The 12,417-nt window shown below is 40.4% G+C and overlaps 1 protein-coding gene across 1 annotated transcript in view; it reads left to right on the top strand.

Moving 5' to 3' along the window:
• The window catches only part of PANK3 (pantothenate kinase 3), a 45,857-nt gene extending 33,972 nt beyond the window's left edge, over positions 1-11,885 (top strand). Inside the window, exon 7 of the mRNA XM_073355950.1 lies at positions 11,181-11,885. Within this exon, the coding sequence (XP_073212051.1) occupies positions 11,181-11,237 (57 nt within the window). The 3' untranslated portion in view covers positions 11,238-11,885. The remainder of the gene's footprint in view (positions 1-11,180) is intronic.
• Positions 11,886-12,417: the final 532 nt, after the last annotated feature.

Genomic DNA, 12,417 nt, shown 5'->3' with positions numbered 1-12,417 from the left:
CAATGCATAGCATCACAAATTGCTGTTGTAATGGATATACTTTGTACTGTTGCATATAACTTAACAGTAGGGGAACAGGATGGGACCAACTCTCCAGCTCTTCTTCCTGTAGAGGAAAACCTGTAAAGGAAAGATTAAATGAGTTTATGGTATAACTAAATTTTGATGTAGCTGCCATTTTTTAAATGTACAACTCATAAATGGCCCTACACTGATAGCCTTGAAGAATAGATCCAATGCAACAAGTATAACCCTGGCAATAGTTTTGATGTGAAAGCTTATATTGCTGTCTTCTTACCTTGGGAACCTATACTGGTTCCCTAAACTCCTAAACAATTTACTGCTACTTGACTGTATTATACATTGATACATCCTGGCTGTGCTTACTCAGACTGACTTTTCAGTTCAGTTAAACACCCACTTGTTATACTGGCAGACTAGCTCAAGATTATTTCAAGAATTCTGAATTGCCAATCTGAACCCTCTTCAGCACAAGATAATGCTCCATTCTGGAGAATTGTCCTTTGTTTTCACTATCCAAGTAGCCTAGTTTTGTTTAGCCCTGAAATTGTTTCTACTGAAGTAATGGAAATTTAGAGTCCTTACAAGAGCACATAGCTTTTAGGTGCATCCTAATTAGCTAATTCTGTGGGCTGTGCCTTAGAGTTTAGTTTACATATATTGCAGCCACCCAAAATGAGATGCAATTAATACTAAAATGAACCCATTAAGGTAATTAGAGGCTGCAGCACATCTCTTATCCTAAATCTTATACCTTCATCCACAATCCTGACAACCAGCAACTTTTGATCTAAAGAGTTCCGCAGGTTCCTGGGATGTAAAATACTACTTTTTCCATCTCTAGGCCCTGGATGAAAAGCAGCATGGGTAGAATGTGCACTGAAGTTTAAAGTCATGATGCACACTAGCTATCTTATTCCAATAATCCTTACAGTAAAAGTTCTTTCTATTTGTATGTTAACCTCAAACATGACTTTTTAAAAATCCATGCAGTATTGCTGATGCTCACTTGATATTTTTTTTTTAAAGTTTATCTGATTTTTTTGTAAATAGTCCATGATTAATCCTCTACATCAGTGGTTCTCAAAGCCGGTCCGCCACTTGTACAGGGAAAGCCCCTCGCGGGCCGGACTGGTTTGTTTACCTGCTGCGTCCGCAGGTTTGGCTGATCGCGGCTCCAATCAGCCACAGTTTGCTGCTCCAGGCCAATGGGGGCTGCAGGAAGGGATCAGCAGAACCTGTGGACGTGGCAGGTAAACAAACCGGTCCGGCCCGCCAGGGGCTTTCCCTGCACAAGCGGCGGACAGGCTTTGAGAACCACTGCTCTACATGTTGTAGAAGACAGGCAATAGGATCTACAGTTGAAAATACTACCTCAAATCACTTTACAGATTTATGTTAAATAGCAGTTTTGGACCTCTGCACCCTCATGCATACTCTAATGTAGTGGCGGTCTTGAAGTAAACTAGTACAAATCCTCTCTGCATATTTTCTAAATGATTTTCTTTGGGAGTAGAATACAAATACCATGGTTGGTGGGAGCTAAGTGAGAAGGGAATGAATGGATGGGTGAGGTGTGTTGTTTTGGCTGGAGCTCATTTGGAGTGGTAGGAGTAAGTAGGGGAGAGAGGTTTTTTTGGGACAACTAGTGGTGTGGTGGAAGGGAGCTTCAGGAGCATGGGGTCAGGGCTAGAGTTGGTGGCAAAGGAGATCAGGATTGGAGGTTGAACTGGTCAACATCTAGAGTTTTGTCTGTAAAATGTCAACTTTTGTTTTCAGTGATGATTGGACTAAATCCAAACACCCCCGAATCTGAAAAGTTACGTCAGATTTTGTGGCTGACAGCCCTGATTTGCAATAACTTGAAGCAGAGCTATAGTGAGGAGAGGCTTCAGGGATTCTGAGGGGTGCCTATGTTGTCATAACTACAAGCTCTTGGTTTCGTGTCCTTATACTTGCTGATGCCCCTTTTCCCATACAAGACAAAGATTCTTTAGCTTTTTGTGAAAAGTAAAGATACCTTTTGGCGATTTAATTTTGCTGGTTACAGCTGGGTAGCCATTTAAATGAGTTTGGAGATAGTTTATGTTGAATGGAGGTTACTGTACTGGTCACTGGAAAAGGCTTTTACATTCAGATGTAAAACTCAGCTGAAGTGCTTAAACCTTCATATTGGTACCTACTATGCGTGAATGAGGACATAGGTTGCTTTATGAAATGTAATAAATATTTAGATCTAGCCTAACCCTGGAGACTATACAAAATTTATGGAAATGTTAAGAATGACTTCCTAATGCCAATGCTGTCATGTTTCTATGAAACTAGGTGACTTCATGTTATTTTATCCATAAGCTTATTCAGTCAATTGTCCCAATATAAAGTTAATCTTGTGAAGCCAGCAGCATGGTCTTTTAGTAATATAAAAATCATTGACTTCCACCTACTTTTATAAACAGAGAATTGTGTTTCCCCCTGCTCTACTGTTGGGGAAGTAGAACCAGAGCTGTCAGTCACAGGGGAGGGGTTTTAGCTTTCTCAGTTTACGCTGGTTCCAGGCAGAAGGTTTCCCAGCCAGCTGCTTTCCCTGAACCATGGTACATAGGACAGATTATACTGGGGATTCCTTTCCTTGTCCAAGCTGGGAATCTGTTTTCAGGAGTCTATGGTGTCTTACAAATCTACTTTTCTTACTATTTTCCCACCTCTTAGGGCAGGTAAATATTTACTTATAAATTACTTGTGGCATCTATCTTTGAGACTTCTTCTGAGACACAGCAGGACTTGCAAGGAACTATCAGTTATAAGTGAGGAAAAAATATGGAGGACACAGTCATGAAACAAAAGCTTATTTTATTTTTTTGCCAACATAATTTGCCATGTGTACACGAGCAAACCTGTCCTTTAGATTTCCTCCATTAATCAGATTAATTAGAACCCCTCTCAAAATATTTCCTGAATGACTTATTTTGGAGGTACTGAATTTGATGCTAATTTCAGCAGAGCACCACACTGTCTTCTAGCCAGCCATGGCGTGGATATGCATTTCCTTAGCTGCTTTGTTAAACACTTTCCTATTAATCAGACTGTTCAGTCCACTGATACATCACCCAGAATTAAATAAAGCAAGTGTTTGGAGTTGAATTTAGAGTGTCATTTCAGACTAGTGTAAAAAACTTGTGCAGGAGAGTTAGTTATAATGTATGGAAAGTACAGTAATAAGTTTGTGTTCTCAAATTTCCCTTACAGCTCTCACACTGAGCCAGCAGAGGGAGCAGAGAGACCATGCATTTTCCATACTCTGTACAGAGGCAATACTGTTACTTAGGCATAAAGTCCCTTTCCTCTTTAAGGAAAGTATTTTTATTGACTGTGATCCTAGTGCAGCTTTGTCAGGGTTCCCTTCCCACTCTGAACTCTGGGGTAGAGATGTGGGGACTGGCATGAAAGACCCCCTAAACTTATTTCTACCAGCTTAGATTAAAAACTTCCCCAAGGCACAAACCCTTTCCTTGTCCTCAGATGGTATTGCTTCCACCAAGTGATTTAGACAAAAATTCAGGAAACGGACCACTTGGAGTGCCTATTTTCCCAAAATATTCCCCCAAGCCTCTTCACCCCCTTTCCTGGGGAGGCTTAAGAATTATATAGGTTTCAGAGTAACAGCTGTGTTCGTCTGTATTCGCCAAAAGAAAAGGAGTGCTTGTGGCACCTTAGAGACTAACCAATTTATCTGAGCATAAGCTTTTGTGAGCTACAGCTCACTTCATCGGATGGTTAGTCTCTAATGTGCCACAAGTACTCCTTTTTAAGAATTATATACTAAGCAATTGGTTACAATGTGAGCACAAACCAACCCCCTTGGTTTTTAGGACACCAAAAATCAGATTCTTAGAAGAATTTTATTTTAAAAAAAAAAAAATCACACCTGCAAGATCAAGATGGAAGATAACTTTACAGGGTAAATAAAAAGGTTTAAAACACAAGAGGATTCCCCTCTGACTCTGCTTCCCAGTTACAAAACAGGAATGAAATTATCTTTTAGCATAGGGAAAATTCACAAGCTAAAACAAAAGATAATTTAACGCATTTCCTTGTTTTACTTACAATTTTTGTAATCTTAGATGCTCATTTCAGGCAGGTTTTTAGGAGATGTTTTTTCCTGCCTGATCCCTTTCCCCAAGGGAGGGAACAAATGAAGAGCACAAACAAAACCTCCCCCCAGATTTGAAAGTATCTTCTTTCTCCATTGGTCCTTCTGGTCAGGTGCCAAATAGGTTAATTGAACTGATTAACCCCTTACAGGAAAGGCAATTCAGTATAGCTGCCCTGTGTATATTAAGTAACCATGGGAGGAAAACCTAATTAAATTTGTGTGCTAACAAATTTCTTGTTAACAGACACAAATCTGTTCAGCCTTCTAACTTTCCATTCCTTTTTAGGGAGGTAAAGCCAAGCAACATCCCAGAATGAAATATGTACATTTAAACAGAGTGTTTATGTCTTCAGTGATACTATGTTTTTGTTGCTGAGCAGCCCAACAAAGTTTTAAAATTTTAAGTGAGAGCTGGGCCTCAAGCCAAAAGCTGAGCACACCCCAAATGTAGGGTCTGGAGGAGCAATACAGTGTGCAGGAATAGTGTCTGATGCAGGCTATTTAGCCCTCCTTTGCTGTGAGCTTTCATTATTCCGGGATGGCTTGTTAACAAACCACTCAATCTGAAAAAAGAAAAGGAGTACTTGTGGCACCTTAGAGACTAACCAATTTATTTGAGCATGAGCTTTCGTGAGCTACAGCTCACTTCATCAGATGCAATCTGATGTTTTCTTCTTTGCTGAGTTTTAAGCTCAAGTGGGCTTAAGTTAGTCAGATGTCTGCACAGGCAAGTGGCATATCAATGCAGCTGACAGTAAATGTGCTGATTGATTTGTTTGTTCCAATCTGGTGTCAGCCTTCTTGCATCATCTTTCATTAGGCTACCAATGCAAGAAATAGACACCTGAACAGAATCACCAGAACATATTGGGGGGAATCAAGCCAGGCAGAAAGATCTAAAAATAGTATCCAGTCTCCAGCCAGTATCAGCCAAAAGACTTTAACATTAATTATTGTAATGAAAGAGTTAAGGTAGGCATTTAAGGGGCTAAATTTGTGCAAAACTTGACTCCTGAGTCCCAATTAATATATGTACATATCTGAATCACTCTTTTTTACACCCCACATCCCCAATGTGAGAGAAATAGAGAGGCTCCTGTGGAACTGTCAGGTAGAAGGAGGCAATGTCCCAGGAGACACAGAGGAGAGAGCAGGCCTGCCATCCATACCTGAGCATTGCAAGGGAGGGGGAAGTAGGCAAGCTGGTGCCTCTAAAAGCATCAGCAGAGAAGGCTGCCCTGTATTTTTACCATTCCATAAAGGATGAGCTTTGGCATGCTCTTGTTGCTTCCCGCTCCCCCAGTGAATGTTTTTGCCCCTGAAGTTGTTCACTAGCTTAACTGATGAATGAACACAAAATGGGCAAAAATAAATCAGAGTGAACTCATTTAAAAATCTGACCAAATATTTGCAGAACATATTTTGCTAATTTGCCTCTGACTGCAATTAGATGAAAAAAAAGATAATTGAGGATTACTAATGGGAAAATATTTTAACAGATCTATTGCAGTCTTGAATAGACTCTCACAAGTAGTATTGGAAGGTCACGTGAGTAATTTCAAGGGAGAATGACCAACGGATTTAACTTTTTTAATTAACTCTACTAGGCTTTAGGTAGACACTCATTTACTTCAATGGGCATAGGAGCAAGCACCTAGAAATATACTACAGGAGACAGTCCTCATCTAGTAAGAGCATATGCTAGGTGATCCAATACTAGCTCAGTCCAACTTCTCAGATACTTTCACTAGTACACATACTCAGGTGACAACCACATAGAATCCAAGAGATTTTTGCAAGGAATAAAATTGCTTCATTCCCCAACTCTGAAGGAAAAGCACAAAGAGCAGCTGATAGGTCAGTGAACTGCTAAAATCTTGCCAGAGTATGATTGTTTTGTGCTGTTTGTTTCACTGCAGCTGTAATTTCTTTCTGTGATCAGCTGATCACATTATCAAATCACTGCTTTAGCAAGTTTTATCTTTGCATAGCTTTTTCACTGGGTTTGGCTTTTATGGACCCATATACTGGAAACATAACTGAAGATAACATTAACAATCTTAAATAAACTGTCTTTCAGGAATAACTTTCATCCATATTACCAAAGTTTTCCAACTGTGCATGTAAAGACTAGAGAGTCCAGATATTTGTAATGTATAATGGACCAGGCCATATACTCAGCAGCTGTAGCTCTATTGAAGACAACAGTATTAAAGTCAATGGAGCTATGCTAGCTGAAAATATGGTCCAGTATTTAATAACTTGGCCTTTTTGGGTAGCAGGTCACACAAATCCATCCTCGTCTTGGAATAAAATCTGTTACTGTTTGGTAGTTTGTATGAATCATTTTCAATTTAAGGGATGTCTTTTTTAGAAACGTATTATTCTTTTTGTGTAGCTGATTTCCTAAATCATACGGTATCGTTGCTCTGTTGAAAGACTGAATTTTTTAGATCAGAAGAATGGCAGACACTCTTCCATTATGAATTTTTGGAGAAAATTGTGCTTAAATCTATGGCACTTTAGGAATTTGCATGCCTTAGTGAATATTTGGCAGTTGTCTGAACACTCATGAATAGGTGTAAAACCAAAATGTCAGACCAGATTCAGTGCTGTTTTTATTGACAGCTCAGTTTATGATTTCATTTCTCTTGGGACCATATCAGTGAACTCACTCGGTATTTAAACTGAAGCACTAGACGGTAGAATTTGGGTCAGTTGCTGCCTGTAGGTGTTAACTTGAAACACTGTCTTCAAATAAATAACAACAGTGATGACATCCTTCTATAACGGAATGGTGTTAGCGCCAGACAAGGAATATTTATCATGAAGAGAAACAGATCAGGAGCAATAATAGCAACAAGATTGTAAAGGGCTGACTTAAAGGAACACTGTCAGGTATCTTGGGACCAAATCTGAAGTCTTATTGAACTTAATACATTTCTTCCATGATTTAAGGACAACATGGCTTGAAACATTCAGTATTTACTGCCAAACATTGTAGCACTGTGCTACCAATGCTTAGTGTATGTCTACTGGAGCTGAAAGGTGTAATTTCAGCTTGGGCAGACATACCCTCACTAGTTCAAATTGAACTAGTGTGCTAAAAACAGAGGTGTAGCTACCATGGCACAAGCATCAGGATGGGATAGCCATCCTTAATAAGTTTCAGAATGGCAGTCGTGTTAGTCCATATCAGTAAAAACAACAAGGAGTCCTTGTGGCACCTTAGAGACTAACACATTTATTTGGGCATGAGCTTTTGTGGGCTAAAACCCACTTCATCGGATGCATGTATGCTTACTGTATTTTTCACTCCATGCATCCGATGAAGTGAGCTGTAGCCCACGGAAGCTTATGCCCAAATAAATTGGTTAGTCTCTAAGGTGCCACAAGGACTCCATCCTTAGTGCAATCCCATCCGAGGCCCTAGGTGCACAGTTTGGCAGATAGCCCCTCCTGTCACCCAGGCCACCACCACCACAGCTACACTTTATTTTTAGCATACTTGCTTGATCAAAATTAGCACAGGGATGTCTACATAATCTGGAAATTATACCTTCCAGCTGCAGTGTAGACATGCCCTTAGAACCAGAAAGTGGAACTAAGCAAATGTGAGACTGACTAATCTATTTCCATTGTCCAAGCTGAGTCAAGTGCAAAAAAGGTAAACAGCAAAATGGGGAAATATTAGATTTTTACAATTCTTTCCATTTTCTTGATTTGAGGCATTGTTAGTCATGGGTAGGGATTTGCATGGTAGTATTTAACCACTACAGGTTATTTTTCTGTACAAGGTTCATAATAAGTAAAGCTATTAGTGCAGTCGACAAGCCAGGAGACTGCAAGATGATATGGGATTTGTAAAGGGAAAGATTGTAACATAAGCAACTTTGGTGGCAAATTTCTAAGTTACATATGAACAGTTTCTCCGCTAAAGTATTCATAAATATCTGATAAGATGCCAGGGTACAATTTTCTGCAAATTGGATTTTTTTTTTCATCTAGGGACACATCACTAGTAGTTTCATTTCCACTCCATGAATGGTTCTACACAAATGTCATATCTACATTTTTCTTATCACATTGGTGGCATGTAGTAAGAAGAAGAAAAAAAGAAGGGTTTGATTGAGACTAGGTCACTTATAAATCTGAATTGGTCCCTCTGCTAAGTGCATGAAGCTTGATTCAAATCAAGTCTGGGGAAGCTTGGAAGTTAGATTTCTGGAAAACCCAAAACAGCTTATGTCAAGGTTCCTCCCCCATTCTGAACTCTAGGGTACAGATGTGGGGACCTGCATGAAAAACCTCCTAAGCTTATCTTTACCAGCTTAGGTCAAAACTTCCCCAAGGTACAAAATATTCCACCCTTTGTCCTTGGATTGGCCGCTACCACCACCAAACTAATACTGGTTACTGGGGAAGAGCTGTTTGGACACGTCTTTCCCCCCAAAATACTGCCCAAAACCTTGCACCCCACTTGATCTTAAGAACAATGAACAATCCTCCCAACACTTGCACCCCCCCCCTTTCCTGGGAAATGTTGGATAAAAAGCCTCACCAATTTGCATAGGTGACCACAGACCCAAACCCTTGGATCTGAGAACAATGAAAAAGCATTCAGTTTTCTTACAAGAAGACTTAATAAAAATAGAAGTAAATAGAAATAAAGAAATCCCCCCCTGTAAAATCAGGATGGTAGATACCTTACAGGGTAATTAGATTCAAAACATAGAGAACCCCTCTAGGCAAAACCTTAAGTTACAAAAAAGATACACAGACAGAAATAGTTATTCTATTCAGCACAGTTCTTTTCTCAGCCATTTAAAGAAATCATAATCTAACACGTACCTAGCTAGATTACTTACTAAAAGTTCTAAGACTCCATTCCTGGTCTATCCCCGGCAAAGACAGAATATAGACAGACACACAGACCCTTTGTTTCTCTCCCTCCTCCCAGCTTTTGAAAGTATCTTGTCTCCTCATTGGTCATTTTGGTCAGGTGCCAGCAAGGTTACCTTTAGCTTCTTAACCCTTTACAGGTGAGAGGAGCTTTCCCCTGGCCAGGAGGGATTTCAAAGGGGTTTACCCTTCCCTTTATATTTATGACAGCCTATGAAATCTTCATTAGACATCACCCTGGTGATTAAGAAGTGGAACAGGGCTAGTCTGGAGAGGCCTAGCAGTACTAATTTTTGTTTAAATGCTATACAATTTGTTCTTTGGTTTTTGTTATATGATTCTTCTACATATCAAAAACAGGAAAGAAATCAATCACAGCAGTGCTATTTGAGTCTAAGAAATAGGGGTAACAGTAGTTTGTTTCTGTTTCACCGTCCAACTAAGTCCACCATCCAACTTAATGAATCCTCACAGTGCTTGTGTGAAGTAGGTATGATCCCCATTTTACAGATAAATTTACAAAGTAAACCTAGACCAAATCAGCCTGGTGTAAAATGTGAAATTCATCCCTATAACAACTGATCATCAAGTTCTCACAGAGATCCTGCATTCTAAAGGAAGGGCTGCTTGGCTTGCTCAGGGGGATTCTACCACCTATCACAGCAGTATTGCTTACCGCCTTACTGGCATTGGGTAAGGGGACCCTTGCTGCAGTTCTTTAACTCTGCTGTTGCCCTATGCAACTTCACCAAAAGCTGTTTCAGGTCCATCCACCAATTCACTGCACAGTCTTCAGAGAAGGATCAGTGACAGAGGATGCTCACCAGAGTCTTTTCCATCTTCTGGTGATAGCCCAGCTCCAGATTCTAGCAGTGAAAAACTGAGGCTTTGGACAAGGTGATCTCTCATCCCAGTAATGTTTTGGGCAATTTTTTTTTTTTTTTGTTGACAAACAAAAGGACAAGTTTTATTCCCCCAAACTCAAAACGTAACTGCGTTTTGACCAAAGTGCCCAAAACAAATGTCACATAACTGAAATGAAAATGAGGCCGGGTTTATTTAGTCATTTCCCCTTGCTTACCAACACATGCTTGCAGAGAGCCCCCTCCCCAAGGGAGCCTTTGTGCCAAAGTTCTGGGCCACTCTTCTCCCATTTCACCAACAGATGTCAATAACAAGCACTCTACTCTTCAGGGCTTCAGGCCACAGAGCTTACATCTGGATAGTAATAGAGTCTCTTCACTGTTGGTATGTGAAGATTAGTGGGACAAAATGGTTTGGATAAAAAAAGGATACCCCTTTGTTCAACTCTTCACCCCAAACTAGAACTAACCCTTGAGGCTGTGAAAAATTTTGATAGCTTCCCCATGTTTTTCACTTCTGTGCACCTGTATGTATCTGGTGGCTGGTTGGGTTCAAAAGCAAGCAAGTTAAAATACAGTGAGAGAAACTCATCTCACAGTAGTGCCTTTCCAGTTGGTATTAGGAAGTAAAGAAAACTCAGAGGAGACTGTCCACTAGATTTTCAGCACACTTTTGTACATGCAAGAGGTTTGGAGCAGTACCCATAAATACCAAGAATTATCCATAATTTTTAGTGAGCCTCTGCACCAAATGTTGCCTTTCATTAGTGAGGATTTCAAGCCTAGATTTTCCCCATGTTCCAAGCCTACACATTAACACCAGAAACAAGAGCATGAAGGAGCTGCCTGGATTTATGAGAATATATTAGGTGATAGAACTACCCTATCACAATCACATGCTGCTCGTTGGCCACAGAGACAATACCATGGGGGCAGAATGTCATGTAAAATGTACATTATAACCCATATTTCTCAAGTCAGGTATGTGCCATTGTGTGTATGGGCCTAGTTTATTTGTGCTGCTAGCTAGTGTGCTTCTGCCACTGAGGTATATGAATGTATACATCTTGCATGCTTTACCCTGTATTGGTAAGCACGAGAAAGACGTTGTGATGCTCCCCAGAGCTGTGAGGGATTTCACCACCCCCTGCACTTAGGGTGAAGCATTCTTGCCTGATGCCTGCTGTAGCTCAGCTCCCCAAAGCCAGCAGCTTCTGACCATAGACCTCTCCCTTGTGCAGGCTAGTTACAGACACACACCAATCCCTGCACTCTTCTGCCAGCAACTCCTTCGATAGCATCCAGTTCCTGACACTAGACAGTCACAGAAATAACCAGGTAAGCTGTATATGAAGAACCAGAGTGTACACAGCTTGACTGTCACAGCTCAGGATCAGGTCCTTTATAATGCCACAGCACTAGAATCTACTTATGGTGAAAACAAATATAAGTTTATTTACAAAGATTAAGATTTGAGAGAGAGACAGAGAGAGAGCGCGCACACTCGGAAAACATGTGCCATATAAAACAAAAGGAATAACACACTTGCTAGAGTCTAATCTTAACTCTAACAAGCTCAAATCCCAGTCTAAAGCAATTTCTCACCTAAAGCAACCTCCCAGCATCAATAGCCCACACGTCTAGGATCCAACTTTCATGAATGCAAAAAGCTCTGTCCTTTCTGCTTCCTTAGTGAAGGATAAGAAAGGGGTCCTTTTTTCCTTCCTTCCTGTAAACCTTTGAAATGCCCCTTTTGAAATGGATCCCCCAGATAAGACTCTTTTCCCCCTCTTCTTGTTCTCCAGTGTGTTCCCCCATGTTGGTTTCACAGCTCCGTCAACCAGTTTTTCCTGTTGATTTTACATCCACATGGGGTTTCCATTGTATTGACTTTACAAAGCTTAACTTATATCAGAGCCAAAGAGAGGTGACTAGGCATGCTGTGGTCTGGTGGAAGACCTATTTATCCACTTTGCCTTGTTACAGAATTTAAAACTTAATTTCAGTAAACACACACACAATTCCTTACATAGAGTCAGTACATACTTTTCAAAATAATGTTAGTGACCAGTGTGTCATGGGCTTTCATTTGACACCTTACAAGTCACTTTTTGGATAAGTACTATACAAGCAGTGTGTTGCATGTAGTGAGTTTGTCAGGCCTAATAGGAGCTGCTGCCACAGGAGTGAACCTTTTACCTTCTGGCATCAATTAGGCCTCTGTGTCACAAATGTATGTGAGCAACAGAGCATGCCTAACTTTGAAATCTGGTCTCATCTATGTACGCCACCATGGTACAGTTCCTCTGTCCTCCCAAAGGAGGGCTCATCAGCAGTTCCCATACTGAAGTCTGATATGTACATTCACATGCTGCCCTACAGATTATATATAGGCATGAATTTTGACCCCTGTGTGGACCAGGCACCATCTAGCCAATACAAGTGTCTTGGTAGTTCAAAGATTAAGAGAGAATCTGA

Source organism: Lepidochelys kempii, chromosome 8, assembly GCF_965140265.1.
Source record: "Lepidochelys kempii isolate rLepKem1 chromosome 8, rLepKem1.hap2, whole genome shotgun sequence".
Lineage (NCBI taxonomy): Eukaryota > Metazoa > Chordata > Testudines > Cheloniidae > Lepidochelys > Lepidochelys kempii.
This window is presented reverse-complemented; position numbering and strand designations above follow the sequence as displayed.